The 16,801-nt window shown below is 42.1% G+C and overlaps 1 protein-coding gene across 1 annotated transcript in view; it reads left to right on the forward strand.

The window, feature by feature from the left end:
* The window catches only part of SLC24A3 (solute carrier family 24 member 3), a 606,708-nt gene that overhangs the window by 576,463 nt on the left and 13,444 nt on the right, over positions 1-16,801 (forward strand). The window contains exons 14-15 of the mRNA XM_053670958.1: positions 3,640-3,754; positions 4,927-5,039. Of these exons, the coding sequence (XP_053526933.1) occupies positions 3,640-3,754; positions 4,927-5,039 (228 nt within the window). The remainder of the gene's footprint in view (positions 1-3,639; positions 3,755-4,926; positions 5,040-16,801) is intronic.

Raw genomic sequence — 16,801 nt, forward strand, 5'->3', positions numbered from 1 at the left:
ACATTTGATTCAGGCAGTGGGTGGTGTTCATGTCTACTCCATGTGTTTGTCCATTTTCCTGGATCAGTGCCTGGGGAATGCTCTTCTCATGGTGGATCATTGGAATGCACCAGGTCAAGTGGACACATGGGGTGCCTTCGAGGGCCTTGGCTGTGACTTCCACCCATATCCCATCAGCCATACCCAACATCAATGGAGTGGGGGAAATATACTCTACCTGTTCCAGTGGAAAGGACAGCAGAGTCACCAGACAAATGACATGGAAGAAAAGTGTGAGGAATTGGGGGGTGATAATCTCATCTATCAGAGTAACTTTCCCTCAGTCTCAGTTCCTTCAACCAGAAAATGAGCTCATTGGGCCAGAAGAGTCCCTTCTGAAGCTAAAACAATAATTCAATGATTTCCCTGGATTGTGGGGCCAAAAGAGCCTCTGTCTTTAGAGGCTCTTTTAGAAAATGCAGGCATATGCACCTTAACTTTGTTCAGAGTTTATCTAGCAAAAGAAAATATCCCCATCTTTTTAAGGAGACATTTCTGAAATATGTTCCTTAAACTATATTGTCAGTCTTATTGCCAAGATGTTTACTATTTTAGCCAAATATTTTTAAAGTAAGAATTGAGAATTATTTTATACATTAAAACAGTTGCTATAATATGGCATATGTCTCCTACTTAGATATAGATGGTTATTGTATAGCAAATAGAATTCATGACATTTATGAAGCCCTCATTGTTACAACCTTTAATAAACATGAAAAAGCTTTGATATGCTCTTTTCCTTTACACCATTGTATCCATATGTGTCTACATTTCATGATGAAATGAATGCTTAGCAAAAAACATGAACATTTTATTGTAAATATAAGGGGTGGGGGCTGTTCAAGTAATCACTTTTTGTTAAGTCATTGCATTAGAAGGTGGCTGTCAAGTACCTACCTAGTCATCCCTATTATAATATTAGATAATTTAACATTTTAAGGAATTAAGATTTTAATTTGTTGTGAATAAAAATAGTAATAGATATTTTATATTTATGGTGAGAATTTCAACCAACTTTTGATCACATTTTAATAGAAATTCTTCAAGTCACATCAACAATTAAAAATATGTAATGTGTAACTCAGTTCTTAGATTTTGGAAGCATCTATGTTAATATGAAAATAAGCAATTTAGAATTATGATTAAAGTGAGCATTTGCTTATAAAAATAAAAAGGAAAGAAAATGCAACAAAAATGTACTTTTAGGAAGTACAAGCATACATATGTGTATAGCCCATTTATTTAATGCCTGTACTTTTTAACTGGAAAGCAAACCTAATGTATTAGAACTGGAATTGGGCAGAAATTAAAAGCCATGACAAAATTATGCAAATCTAAATTAATCTTGCTTGAGTGTTAGATGGAAATGCAATATATAAATTCCTGAGAACTAAACTCAAGAGATTTTTTTTTAAGTTTCTGAATTGCTCTTGCCTTCTTGGAATACTGACACCTTGTGAAGAGGCCAGGTTAGCCTCCCTGAGGATGAGAGAACATGAAGAGAGAGGCCCAGCCAACAGCCAGCACCAAATGCTGTACATGTAAATGAAGCCATCTGAGACCCCTCATCCCAGCTGACCCACTAGTGGACCAAGGCAAGACCAGCTGAACAGTACAACTAAGCCTAATCCAAAATGCTGATCTACAGAGTCACGAGTAAATAAAAATGCTAATTGCTTTAGGCCCCCCAAAAAAGTTCTGAAAAGATTATTTTGGAGGTAATACCAATTTGTAAAATTGACACTATTAAATCATAATTATCCTTTGCCTTCAACATCACAGAAACGGGTAATTTTTTTTCAGCCCAAATCTTACAGCCACGGATTTCTCCCTCATCCTGTGTTTATTAACGTTTTTATTCAACAGTGCCGGCTCTTTTCCAGGTTTCAGGACTAGTGCTGGTGTCCCTGACCTCTCTGTGCTCAATGGTTTTCTTCCAGGTCCACTAACATGCAAACTCACTGATCAATCTGAGGTTCACCCTCCTTCTGTTTGCCTACTTCTGCTCTGGTAGAGGTTTTAGTTCTAAGAAGTCCTGAGAAATGGTCAGTAACAGTGAGGAAACAAGGGAAGTGGGAGACCTGGCCCAGCCACCAGGGGAATCAGTTCCCCCAAACCCCAGACTCAGCCACAATTATGGTAACACCAGCAGGCAGTGGGGCAGCAGCTCTGTTCCAGGCCAGGCCCCAGGAAGCCAAACCTGATTCCCACAGGGACCCAACTGAGACTTGTTAGAAAGGAAAACAAAGCTTGGCCAGGATGCTTGTAGCTCCATTTCTCAAAAACCTCCTCAGAAAAACAAACCAAAATGCTGTGTTTCAGCATCTCACTTTCTCACCTGAAGAGAGGAAGGCAGAGAGCCCAGGGTCACCCCAAGTTCATTTCAGCACTGAACAGAAATGGACTGCATCCTCCAGTTTGAAAGGGAGCAAACCCAGCATCTCAACTGATCCAACTTCCCCCAAACCTTTGGACTGTGAATGAGCACCCGTGATTTTAGGAGGAAGTCAGGGTGCCATGCATAGGTGTCCCCTTTAATCTCTGGCTTGTGAGGATGTGAGAATGTGCTGTATACAGCATGTGGTTTGCCTTTCTTGTGATTATAGAAAGTGAGGTTCAGTAACATCCTGAAATGATCAGTTCATCTCATCTCTTGCAAGTTATCCTCTCCTTACGGCAACATATAGGGAATTGGTATCTTTCCCAATCCCCTCTCTTTTGCCACTGCCCATCACCCCCATCAGGATGTCCTATTGCTTTCCTCTCAGTCTTACCACCTGGAATTAGGGGGCAAGAATGATTCATTTGCATAATGGAAGCACTGACTCAGGCTAAACCCCTACTACCTAGATAGAACCACTGCCTGTGCAAATGAGCCTCCATGCCCTGGTGGGAATGCCCACTCTGCCACTTTCTAGCACACCAGTGCCAGGCAATGCCTCAGTTTCCTTATCTGAAGAATGGAGATAATGATAGCACTTACTCCATAGGGTTATTGTGAGAATTAAATCAGTTATAACCCATGAACATCACTTAGCACAGTGGTTGAGTACTTAATAAGCATGAGTGATATGGTGTTGAAGATGATGTTGACAAAAATGTTGTTAAGCAAGCTTCAAGGGAAAGAGGAAAGGAATCAGCTACTTATGGCTTTTCCCACAAAACTGGATGGTGTAATTCCCATTTTGCACCTCAGAACTTGGATGCTTAAATTCCCAGCCCAGTATGGAAGCCATGTATTCTCAGTTCCCCAGGACCATCCTGAGTTTAAAAATTCTATCCCAATATTGCTTTCTTCCAGAAACTCTGTTGTTATTTTTTCTGTCTCAGGCCTCCTGCCCCACCTGAAAGGAACAAGTGGAAAAGGCCAATCTTTGATTGGAACACATGGGTTCCATAATTGCACCTTGGTCTCCTGACCTGCAGCCCCAGTCTGGTCCATGAGAGAGAGCTTCTTCCCCTTCTGTCTTCATACACAGGGCAGACAGTGCCCCTTGGAGAGACCAACCAGACTGCAGCTTTTTCTGCTGACCAGAGGATTCACAGGCAGGTAGGGCTAGAGTTGGCCCTCAGCTTATCACCTATTCCTGCTTCTTCTAGGTCACAATCATTGGTTACACACTGGGGATTCCTGATGTCATCATGGGAATCACCTTCCTGGCAGCCGGAACCAGCGTGCCGGACTGCATGGCCAGCCTCATTGTGGCCAGACAAGGTGGGGCCTCCAATGGGATAAGGTAGGGGAAGGAAGGAAGGCCTCTCAACAAGAGATATGGAAGGGTGGGTGTACACATGGCAATTACCAGGGCTTCAAATCCCAGTTGGAAAGGAATGATGGGCGGCTTCAGTGCCATGTTGGTCAGAAGGCTTCTTGATATCAGAAGAAACAGGAAATAAGCCAGAAGGTCCACCCTTGAGAAAGGCAGAGATGATTTCTATATAGCATGTGCCCTCCCCTTCAGTGGGCTATATTATCATTTTTCTATTTTAAAAAATAGTAATAAATATAATAATAGCTAATTTTTGCTGAGTGCTGCACACTGAGCAGAGCAATTTAGGCACATTATCTTACATAACTTAAATAATTCTATGAGTTAGGGACAATTAAATACCCATTGTCTGGATAAAGAACCTGAGACTTAGAGAGGACAGAGGTAGCCTAAGGTTTCACCAGCTCCAGTTAACATCAAAGTGGTAGTTGCCAGAGGTCACTCTTCAGTGTGTGACAGTCTCTCCTCTCCTTCAAAACCAAGCTCACGGTTTACCTTCCCAGCTGGATGCCCCCCAGGTGGCCATATCCTCCCCAGCACCTCTCTAACTGATATGCCTGATCTGTGCTAGAGGACCATTGTTTTCAACAAAATGTGTAGCTATGTCACTGAATGGAGTGTCCTCTACAAATCCTCACAAGAGTCTACTAGTTACATTATTTTTCTTAATATTAATCGGTGGTTTAAAAGAATTGAATACAGTATAAAGCAGGTAGGGGGGGATACTGAAATGTATGGGTTGGTGAGATCATGAGCCTCTTTATATAGCTGTTGAGTTCATTTCTTTTTCTAAGGATGTATCAGAACTTTTTGGAATTGTATTTGTTTTTTTAATCATATTTAGCCAGTGATCATATTTGAAGTAAAGGTCAACAGTTTGAAGAATGTGTATTTTATCCTGTTCTATTGAAAATGCATGTTCTATTCTAATGACTATGTATTTTACAGTCAGCATCATTCTATAGTGATGGCCTGGAAAAGAAACAAATATGTGAGCTTTCAAACCTGCCAGCTAGGTCTCTGTCTGTCAGACCAAAGGCTTGGGAGAGTCCCTTGTGGGGTCCCTGCACTCCCCTCAACTCACTTCCCTCACTCGAGTGACCTCTTGTCCTTATAGGCATGGGAGACATGGCTGTGTCCAACTCCATTGGGAGCAATGTGTTTGACATCCTCATCGGCCTTGGTCTCCCCTGGGCCCTTCAGACTCTGGCTGTGGATTATGGATCCTACGTAAGTGCTCTTTTTTCCATAGCTTCTCTTTAAATCCAGAGCTACATGAAGTCTGCTATTAGTGGCACTGGCCACTGTAACTTTGTCTCAGGGAAAGGAGATAGAAAATACTGATGTTAAAGGAGAAAAAAACCCTCCCCATCAAAGTCCTTCCAAAATGAGGCTTGTGGGGACATTCAGAACTCAAGGGCAGGCTTGGAAAACTTCTTTAAAGCAACAGAAAGTACATACTTTAGGCTTTGTGGGCCAGACAGTCTCTGTCACATCTACTCAGCTCTGCTCTTATAGCCTTATTAGCAATGGACAACATGGAAGTGAATGAGTGTGGCTGTTTAAGTGCAACTTTATTAATAGAAATGGAAGTTTGGATTTCATATAATTTTTACATGTCATGATATGTTATGATTAATTTCTTTTCAACCATTTAAAAATGCAGAAACCATTCTTAATTCACGGTCTATGCAAGTCCAGGTGGTAAGCTAGATTTGTCACAGCAGCCATAATTTGCCAACCCCTTCTCAAGTTTATTTATTTTGTATGCAAATATTTTTATGAAGGAAGAGAAACAAAATACAAGATTCCCTTTCTGTTGGGAATCTGGCAACTGTCATACCCTCCTGTGACAGCCTCCATGCTTTCTCTCAAGGTTAAGCTGAATATGATTTCAGTTGGGTTTGCAAGTGAGTGACACAGGTGATCCAGGTAGAGTTCAGTGCTCTTTCCCAATTTGCCAAATTGTTCCCCCTTTGCTATTGGGAACTTATGTCCTAGACACCATCCAGAGAGTAAGGAAGAATCTGCAATTAAAGATTTCTTCCTCTATCTGGGAAACAGTATTGTGCCTCTGAAGTTTTTATACCCTGCCCAGTGCTCTAAATGGGTTGCTGAGCATGACTTTAGTCTGTCTGTACAATATGTTTTAAGTAATTGTATATTCTGCAGAAAATATTGTAGCTCATTTCATCAAATGATAGTTGTCTTCAAAGTTTTTGACTAATGGCTGTTTCACTAGGGAAGGTGTATCCAGCTGGTTGCAATTGTTGGGGAGAGGGGTACACTTCTTTAATTCTTATGGTTGGACTAGTGATAAAATAATAAAATAACACAAGACTAGATTAACAGGAGAAAAATCAATTTAATATGTGTGCACAGTAGAATCATAATATGATGTTCAGATCAGAAAATGAGGCTCAAAGAAATGATTGAACCAGGCACCTTCTTATACTTTTTAGACAAAGAAGCAATAAATGTTTGAGAGACTGACAGGACAAAGAAAGTGCTCATTAGAAAGGAATCTAAGCAAGGATTGGGCTTGGGTAGTAAATCACTAAAGGCAGTATGTTTGTTTACACAAGTTGGACTCTGGATTCTTTTAACTCTTGTGGTAAGATTGTCTCTTAGCCCTCAGGAGCACAGAGGGCACCTATCACATGGGAGATTTACCTCCTGCTTTTAGGGGGACAGAGAGGTCAGGGTTTTCTGCTTATATAGGCCAATTCTTAAGTAACTTTAGTTCAAAATAACCAATATGCCATTTTCGGATATCTTGAGGCAGCCTATCCTGAGCCCTAACACATGAAATTTAAATTCGTATAGAAAGGCCACACGTTTTAAGTTCATGTAAAGTTACTTGTTGGCTGAGAGTTTTCATCAGAGGCTATACTATAGGTGATCTATTGTCTCTTTCCTTCTTTTAAGTGCTCTATCTCTTCTTTTTAAAAAAATATATTTTATTGATTATGCCATTACAGTTGTTCTATTCCCCCCTTCATTCCCCTCCACCCTGCACACCCCCTCCCCCACCATTCTCCCCCTTTAGTTTATGACCAAGTGTCTCAAGTTCTTTAGATTCTATATCTCCCATACTATTCTTGCCATCCCCCCTATCTATTTTCTACCTACCATCTATCCTACTTAGTTTCTGTACCTTATTCCCACTTCTCCTCCTCCCACTCCCCTGTTGCTAACCCTCCATGTGATCTTCATTTCTATAGTTCTGCTCCTGATCTAGCTATCCTCTTAGATTGCTTTTGTTTTAGGTGTGGTTCTTAATAACTGTGAGTTTGCTATCCTTTCACTGTTCATCTGTTTTATCTTCTTTTCCTTAGGTAAGCCCCTTTAACATTTCATATAATAAGGGCTTGGTGATGATGAACTCCTTGAATTTGATCTTATCTGAGAAGCACTTTATCTGCCCTTCCATTCTAAATGAAAGCTTTGCTGGATAGATCAATCTTGGCTGTAGGTCTTTGGATTTCATGACTTGGAATACTTCTTTCCAGCCCCTTCTTGCCTATAAGGTCTCTTTTGAGAAATCAGCTGACAGTCTGATGGGAACTCCTTTGTAGGTGACTGTCCCCTTATCTCTTGCTGCTTCTAGGATTCTCTCCTTCATTTTCATCTTGGCTAATATAATGATGATGTGCCTTGGTGTGTTCCTTCTTGGGTCCAACTTCTTTGGGACTCTCTGATCTTCCTGAATTTCCTGGAAGTCTATTTTCTTTGCCTGATTGGGGAAGTTCTCCTTTATCATTTGTTCAAATAAGTTTTCCACTCGTGGCTGTTCCTCTTCCCCTTCTGGTACCCCTATAATTCTGATGTTGGAGCATTTAAAGATGTCCTAGAGGTTCCTAAGCCTCTCCTCATTTTTTTGAATTATTGTTTCTACATTCTTTTCTGTTTAGTCATTTTTTCCTCTTTCTGGTCCACTCCTTTGATCTGAGTCCCAGTTTCCTTTCCATTACTATTGGTTTCCTGTGCATTTCCACTCATTTCAATTGGTTTAGCCCTCATATGTTCCTCTAATTTGTGACTGAAATCAACCAGTTCTGTGAGCATCCTGATCGCCAGTGTTTTGAACTATGCATCTGAAAGTTTAGCTATTTCTTCATCGCTTAGATTTATGGGCTCTGGGGCTCTAAGTTCTTCTTGAGCCATGTTTTGATCTGTTCATGCCTGTTAGGTATGAGGAGCAGAGCCTTCATTGTTCACCAGAGCAAGGCCACCCAGGTTACTGGTTTGTGAAGCTGCATTTGGGGGCGGGGTCAGAGAGGGACAATGGCGGTCCCCTCTGCAGCTTCCTGCCACTGGGACCTGCATGGTCTGTCTCACCGCTCCCTTCTTCATGGGTTTATCTGTGTGCAAATGTGGGATCATGGTCAGCCCTCAGGAAGTCCGCCGCCCCATGCCCTCAGTGAGTCCGCCCACTTCTCCACACCTGGGATCTGCCTAGGGCTGACGCCGTTCCTGGGTCGCGCACCTGGGTAGGTCTGGTGGATCTTTCCTGCCCAACTCAGCTCTGCTGCTGGCTCTGCCCCTCTTACCAGTTTGGCTGAAGGGTTCCTTGTTGTCAGACTTCTGTGAAGTTCAATTTTCTGTGGTTTTGGCTGTGTTTTTGTTGCTAAAACTTTGTTGTTTTTAAACTTGGTTGTGGGAGGAGGCACAGTGCTTCCACCTACGCCTCATCTTGGCAGAAGTCCTAAGTGCTCTATCTCTTCTAAGTGCAATGTTCTGTCTCTCATTTCATTTCCTGATTTATATTTATAACTAATTTTCATTAGCACTTCAGATCAGCTCAGAGCACTGGATATGGACCTGTTGAGTTCATCAACAACTCACCTGTTTTATTCCTCTGTCTCTTTCACCTTCCAATTTACCTCTTATCAAAGATATGAAGAAGTGAAATTCAGACCTACGGGAATTTCAGTACTTTTTGTCTTCCTCGATATCTGAAAAGCAGGCAACAAAAAGATAAGAAACTACATTCTAACCTGGAAAATCAATCCATGAATAATGGATTTTTACCACACTGACTCTCTCCAGGGAAGGATGGACAGGTAGGAACAGGAGATACTGATCTTTCTAGTGTCCCTAAGATCCATTTTCTTTGCTGTGATTATAGGGTACAATCATGGAAGGTGAAATTAAAAACTTCCAAAAATGAAATCCAGAACTCAACCTGGAAGAAGAGCAGTTTCTCTGATCAGCTTTGAAAACTTCCTGACTGAACATGGATATCAGGCCTGCAATTCTGACTCCTAGGCACATTGTCTGAAATGAATAATCCCCAAATGGCCTGTCTGCCTTTTCTCTCCTCTGACATTCTCTCAACACTCTTCAGAGAACAGAAAATTAAACAAAATTTTTCATATTAGTAATTCTCACAGCTATGAAAACATGTGATTTCCGGTCCTAAACTCTAGTGACAGGGTGAAAAATTCAGGCCTTCTTAGATCCTTGGCCCAAATTTATGTTTTTCATCTGAAGATGACCTAATTGGGTCACCCTGGTCATTCTGCCAGAATTGTAAAAGGAGTACACCTAATCCTGTGATTGAAGATAGCCTTTATTCTTGAAGGAAGGGGAAAATACAGAAGGAAAGGTGGCCACATCTAGTTTAAGATCAAGGCAATGGCACAATGGAGAGTGCTCTTGGGAGAGACTTTGGGTTTAGGAGATCAGAAAAAGATGTGTCACATTGTGTTATCATCCAAACACTGCCATTTCTGTATCCAGTGCCAGAGATCTTAATTTTATTCCAGATATGCAAACATCCAGTGGAGCCCTCTCTTTTGAAGGCAGAAATTCATTAATATAATCAAACAGTTCATGGACCCCAGGGAAATCAAGGAGATTTCATTTTGTATATAGTGTGAAGTAGGGGTCCAACTTTATTCTTTTGCTTGTAGGTATCCAGTTGTTTCAGTACTATTTGTCAAGAAGATTTCATTTTGAACTTTTAAAAATTCTAAGAAAAGTGTTCTAGTTAACTTGTTTTTCAGTAATATCCACAAGTTAGGAATTGCTTCTTGCCCATTTCCATTTTAGTTCTGATTCAGTTAAAATGAAGACTTTTCCTGACAGTGAAAATAATCACTATTTTGGAATATAGGATTCTAGAATACACAACTTTAACTAAAATAGAATCGTGGTGATTCTGAATCAGCAAGAAAAAGTTAAGAACAAAATGTTCTCATCAAAAACAATTAAGGTGCTGGCATGTAGAGAGGTGGACTTCAATTTTCTGTAAAACTTTATTTGTACAGACAACTTCTTTGCCCAGTAATGTTAAAGCAAACTAATTGCCTGGTATTTGGCCCAACAAATAGGTACCTTTTAGTTTTCCTAAAAGTCAGGTGTCCCAGAACATGGCTCTTGGAACAAGACCATTTCACAGAGGGGTAAAGGGGCTCTGACCAGGGGTTCTCGTTGTCTCTCCAGCTCATTCTTCAAGTGTCAGCTTAGACATCAACTGTATTCTCCCAAGCTTGGGTCAGGTGTGTCTCTTCTGTGTTTTCAGGAGCTCCCATCAAAGCTTTCCTTTGCCTCTTTGTCTGAGTCTCTGTCAGAGAGGCAATTTCCCTGAAAGCAGGAACTATGTCAGTCTCATGCATTATTTCCTCTGTACCCAGCACAGTGCCTGGAACTTAAAATGCACTCAACAGCTATTTGCTGGCTGGCTGGCTGGCTGACTGGCTGGATCCTAAGTTTCCCTTCAACATCACCTCAGCTGGTGAGGAAATTGTGTGAGCCGAGCAGAATGTGGGAGTAAGCTGACCTGAGAAAAGAGCAGGGGATAAATAAAACAGCAATAAGAAGAGCTTAGCATTCACTGAGTGCCTACTATGTGCCAGGCACTCTAGGAATACCATGCACATGCAATATCATCTAATCCTGGCAGCACCTAAATTAGGCAAGGATTATTTTTTAAACCAGTGGTTGTCATGAACCCCCCCATGTGCCAAGAACTTGGTGAGGCATGGGAATACAAAACAAACAAGATGGACTAGACCCTCTGTCTTCAAGGGTGCATCAGCTTATGGAAAACAGACAAGCCATGAGTGACAAATACATAAGTACACTAAATTTAAAGAACAAAATCCTATTGAAACCCATAAGACAGGTGATATGATAGAGAATAGGAAGAACACATCACTCTAGACTCATCAGAAAAGGAGGTGTATAAGTTCTGTGCTGAGTGAAAAATGACCAAAAAAAGAGTTGGGTGTGTGGAGGGGATTGCAAGTGCAAAGACACTGAAGCAGGCTGTGTCTGAGAATAGAAGGAAGGCGAGGGCAGCATGAATACAGGGGTGAGGTGGGCAGGGGTCACAGGTTGCACTCCAAGTGCTATGCTGTTCTAAATCACCTTGTGTAGATCAGGAAGCCAAGGCCCAGAAAGGTCAGACAGCATAACTAGAAAGAGGCAAAGAGAAGACAGTGAGATTTGTTTCTCTCCCCAAGCCCCAGAGACCAAAAGGAAATTGTGCCACAGCAGCCACTGTGCACAAGGGTCATCACTGCAGCAAAACCATCCCTGAGTTTGAATCTTTACTAGAAGAGAGGACAGGATATGTATATTAAGGCTAAAGTGAGCTCTTCGACTTCATGTAAAGGAAGAAGGATCTGGAAGAGGAGAGAATTCCTGACCTCCTGATTCCCATTGTAAAAATCTCAATAGACCCCGTGCAGCTTAAAATCCTCATTGCTCTCAGCCATGGTATGTAATAAGTCTACAGTGGGTTTCTTCCTGAAGGTTGGAGGAATGTTCCAAATTCTTCCATGAGTATTACCTGTTTATACAGTCCCTGGGTCCCTCCCTGGCTCTCATCAGGTCCCCCAGTGCCAGCCACCCATGCCCAGCCACATCTGGGAGCATCACTGTGTAACCTCATGCCAAGATGTGGAGTTACTTGGAAAAATAGTTCCAGATTCATGGAAAAGCAAACTTAGAGGCTTATTTGCCACAAGCATTTTTGCCTGCCTTCTTCTCCACCTCCAGGTTTTCTTGGAAAAGAGGCTGCATTTCTAGAAGGACACTCAGAAGCTGCCTTCCATTAACATGGCTGTATCCACACAGCAGCTATCTGTGTCTCTGACATCAGAACTGAGCAGACTTCTGTGTGGGTTTAGTGGCCTCTCCTGCCCTCACAAGAGACCTGCTGACAATTCTGAAACAATTTTCTATCTTAACTAGATGGGATTTCCAAGTCATAATTATTGGATAATTACCATCGAGACAGCTGTTTTCTGCATTTGAAAGCGAAGAATGAATCAGTTTTACAGATTTTGACATTTCTTCCTACTTGTGGTTTTCTCAGAAGCCAGCTAGCTCTTTAAGTGCATGAAATTAAAAAAGTGTTTCTAAAAGTCAGTTTGGAAAATGAGCACTTTTTGCCCTCTTTTGGCAATGATCCACATGCACAACAGAACTAAGAAAGTCATCAGGCAAGCTCCAAGATGCCAGAGCAAAACTCAGATTTCTGAGCTCCAGCTTAAAAATGCAAAAGAAATCCTAGAAGTAATAGGGAGAAAGAGATCTTGTCTTTCTCAAGTGAGAGGTGAGAGCCCACCTGACTCAAGAATCCACAGAAGTATAAAAGAAAATATGACCAGAAACATCCTCACACCACACTTTCTGCCTAGTTCATTCTTTTTCTGATCAAACATTAACTGAATGCTTACTGTGTGCTAAGCTGTAACAGTTGCTGGGGATGCTGCTACAAGCAGTACGAAAAACTTTCTGTGCCCATGGAACTACAGCCCTTGGAAGGAGACATGTATGCAAACAATTCAGAGCAAAGTGTGGCATGTTCTCCCAAGGGCTGGTGCAGGAATTGGGAATCATGGCAGTATGTGGCATTTTATGGCAGGGGTTAGGGGTCCTAGAATACTTGTGAGGAAGTAACACTTCTGAAGAGCTGATTTTTGGAGCCGAACAATTAACAAGAGTGAGAGGATTTTTTTAAGCAGAAGGAACAGCCTGTAGAGGATCAAGATACAAGAAAACTTCATATACCAAGGACAGCTCTGTGGCCGGGGGTAAGGTGTGGGCAGTGGGAAGTGGCCTGAATAAAACTGGAGAGAGCAGCTATGTGGCAAAGGACATTGTGAGCCATGATAGTGGAAGGAAAAAGGGATATTAGAGAGGAAATTGTGCCTTTCACTATATGTGCCTTTTATTAGGAATATACTGACCACCACAGGGAAAAGAGCCAGACAAGGCTGACAGCAGTATCACCAGTTATAAGGCACTGGCAAGAGAGAGAAAATAAAGTGACTTACACTAGGGTAGTTGTATTAGTTAGCTATTGCTACCATAATGCTGTGTAACAAACCACCCCAAAACTCAGTAGCCTAGTTCCATTACTATATATTTATTTTTTATACATCTGTGACTTGACTGGCTGATCCAGACTTGGCCCCAAGCTTCAGATGAGTCTGCTCCATGTGTCTCTTAACCTCTTTGAACCAGTGGCTTCCTTGAGACACATCCTTTTCATGATGAGAAGAGAGAGCATAAGAGGTCACCTCAATCATGGAGATGCATTTTTAACCTGGGTTTTTGCTAAGTCCACTAATAAGCCATTGGCCACAGCATATTACATGGCCAGACCCAAATTCAGGAGGCAGGGAAATACTGCTATCCACCAGAGAGTGGACATATAACTGTAATATAGGAGAGAGCAATTGAGACCAGCAATTCACTCTGCCTTGGTAGTAACAGAAAAGCTGGAGAATAGTGGAAGGTGAAGAGAGAGACTTCAGAAAAAGAAGCGGCAAAATTAAGAGATAGATTTAACATCAGCTCCTAAACACCTGCTAATGGGGAGGTAAGGTGGATCAAGAAAAATACCTGGTCATCCTAGATTTTCTTGGCATTGTAAAAGTTTGGATTGTTTTCTAACTACCATTAAGGAGTTTAGCAAAGTAATGGTATGATTCACTTTACATTTTAAGATCAGATTTGTAAATGCATTAGGCGAAGGCAGGAGAAAAGTCAAGAGCTGGTAACAAGAGATACTGATGACATGGCTAAACTGATGAGAGAACAGATGGGGAGAAAAGGAGATTTTTAAGGAAAAGTCAATGTTATTTTCTGATGGAAGCACAGAAGGGAAAATATAAAGAGAAAACTCAAAGGAAACCTGTAGTTCTTTGCTTAAGCAACTAAGTGTATTATGGTGCCATTCGTGGAAATGAGGAAGACATTATGGTGGGTAGGGAACATATTTAACATATTTGAGAGGAAATGTCAAGGGATCCATTTAGAACAGATTAAGTTTCATGTGTCTGAGTGTAATCCAGGTGGGACAGCTCCAATCCTACTTGCTGTCTGAGGACAGCAAGTAGACAGTGGAATAAATTTGTCTGAAGTTCAAAGATGCGGTATGGGCTGCAGGTATGAACTTGGGAATAATAGCATTATATGCTTTTCAAAGCACAAAGCTCATGAAAGATATAAATATAGATAGAGAAGAAAGCCTAGAACCATACCCTGATGTCAGGTAGGGAAAAAACATCCAGTGAAGGAGCCTGAGGAGGGATCAGCCAGAAAGGGGAAGAATCAGGAGAAACTGGGTTCAGGAGAATGTTTCCAAAAGGATAGTGTAGCCCTGACTGGTAGGGTTCAGTTGATTGGAGTGTCATCCCACAGTCCAAAAGACAGGTTTGATTCTTGGTTAGGGCATATACTCAGGTTGCAGGTTTGATTCCCAGTCAGGGTGCATGCAAGATTGATGCTCATGCAACCAGTTGATGTTTCTCTCTCACCTTGATATCTGTTTGTGTGTCTCTCACTCTCTCAGAAGTGAAAAAAAATGTCCTCAGGTGAGGATTTAAAAAGAAAAAGGATGGTGTAGCCATATATAGCAGGGCTTTCCAAGATTCTTTATCTGAGGCCAGTTCTGACAGCCCAACAACCACCATCTCTAAGAAGCCTACCCTCAGCCAAATTTACTACTTCTGGAATCACATGGGTTTTTCATCTCTGATGTGCATGTCTGCCTGAACTCTCTCACTGAGAGTGTGAGGGCAGGACCTGGATCTTACTCAGTCAGTGTCCCCTGGCACCCAGCAGAAGGCCTCTGTGGAATGACTGACTCAGTCATCCTTGATGCCTTCTGCATCTTCCCTTTGCACATTTCTAGCAAGCATTCCTAAATCAGGTTCCTACTCCCTGGACATGGACTCAACTGCCAGAAACAGTTGTTTTCTTTCTTCTGTAAACACCTACTCCAACCCCCAGGAACAGGGAGGTGCTGGAGCCAGTTCCAACAGGCTAACAAGAAGAGATTTTGCAGCAATTCCTTATCCCACCTTCAGTGAGGCCATGTTGATAGCTTGCAGTTGACTGTGGAGGTAGTATTGACACATGGAAATCAACAAAACACCAGAATGCCACTGCCAGAGCCAGTTTATACACTATTCTCAGGAGACCTGGAGAAGTAACTTGGAGATGGTTGGGTGACATGTTAATAAATTATTCTTCTTGAGGTTGTTCTAACAAAGTTCCTGAAAGCTAAGTGACACCACCTAATACCCTTAAGGTGACCATTGGCTTTCAGGTGCTATGCCAGGAAAATAAGATAATACTTAAGGGAAGGCAGGGCCTTCACAGGCCCCCCCTGTGGAAGGGCTTACCTAGGTTGTCAACACCTGAAGCTGTTTCATCTTACTATCTGTTGAAGTTCAACTCCCCCAGAAACTATTCAATCCTGAGACAAGGATTCAGAGTGAAGGGTTTATTTGGGAGGAGCAAGAAAGTCCTAGAGGAAAGTGGGGAGGTAAGGTGGGAAAAGAAGGCAGCCAAGGGCAGAAGTGTTAGCAAACCCCATACTGCATTGGGCAACTGGAGCTGAGTCCTGAGGGAGCTCTGGGAAATGGTGCAACTCCTGTCCCAGAATAATACCATCTGAGGGCAGGGGAGCTGGGGTTTTTATGTACCCACCCCAGAGAGTCACTGGTGGAAGGTAGTTTGGCACTTACAGGGTTAAGGAAAAAGCCCTCAGTCACAGATGCTAGTAGCACTGGCTTTTAGGAAGCAGTTGACCACACCAAGATAGTGAGGGGTAAGATACAGATGGGGTCCCAACAAGCATCTGCTACTAGAAATGTCCAGATGCCACTTTTGAGAGTTCCTAAGGGGTGAAGGGGATGCTGGCCTTTTTCCTGTGCTATGCAGGGTGCAAAGAGTCTAGAATTTACTGTCTAAAGCCCAAGTCTGAGTATAGACTTAACCTCTTACTAGCTTCCAGGCCTTGTGTGATATTGCGATTTATAATAAGAAATATGTATTTGGTCTTCATCCCAGTTTCCAGCATAGAGTTCCTAAAACCCTTGGAATTTCCTAGGTAATAAGAGCTATAAAGGCATCTTTTATTATGTTAATGGTGACTTTTAGACCTCCTCTGAAGCTAAGGGCAGGGTGCCAGGAGAACAGACCATGTGATTAGAGCATTGGAATTTTCAGTCCCACCCAAACCTCAAGGAAGGGGAGAGACTAGAGTTTGAATCGATCCCAGTAGCCAATGATTTTATTAATCACACCTATATAATGAAGTATCCATAAAAACTCAACAGGACAAGGCTTAGGGAGCTTCCAGGTTGGTGAACACGTGGAGATTCAGAAAGAATGACTTGCTCAGAGAGCCTGAAAGCTCCTTCCCCTTTCCCCATACTTTGTCCTATGCATCTCTTCCATCTGGTTGTTCCTGAGCTATATCCTTTATAATAAAGTGAAATTGTAGTAACTAAAATGTTTCTCTGTGGGGGCGACTTCTTTCGTAAGGTCCCCCTGGTGCCATGGACATGCATGAATGAGTAAATATGGCCAAAATATGCTGGATCTGTCTAGGGATGGAGGAGTGGGGTGTGGCCAGTTTTGCTGGGGAGAAAGAGGCCAGCAGCGGCCAGTTTCTCCGAGGATAAAAAGGCCTCAAGCACCCTCTTCCATAGCCTCTTATTGGGTTGTAATACACAGAA

This window comes from Artibeus jamaicensis, unplaced genomic scaffold (genome assembly GCF_021234435.1).
Source record: "Artibeus jamaicensis isolate MK-2021 breed Jamaican fruit bat unplaced genomic scaffold, CSHL_Jam_final contig_65, whole genome shotgun sequence".
NCBI classification, from domain to species: Eukaryota; Metazoa; Chordata; class Mammalia; order Chiroptera; family Phyllostomidae; genus Artibeus; species Artibeus jamaicensis.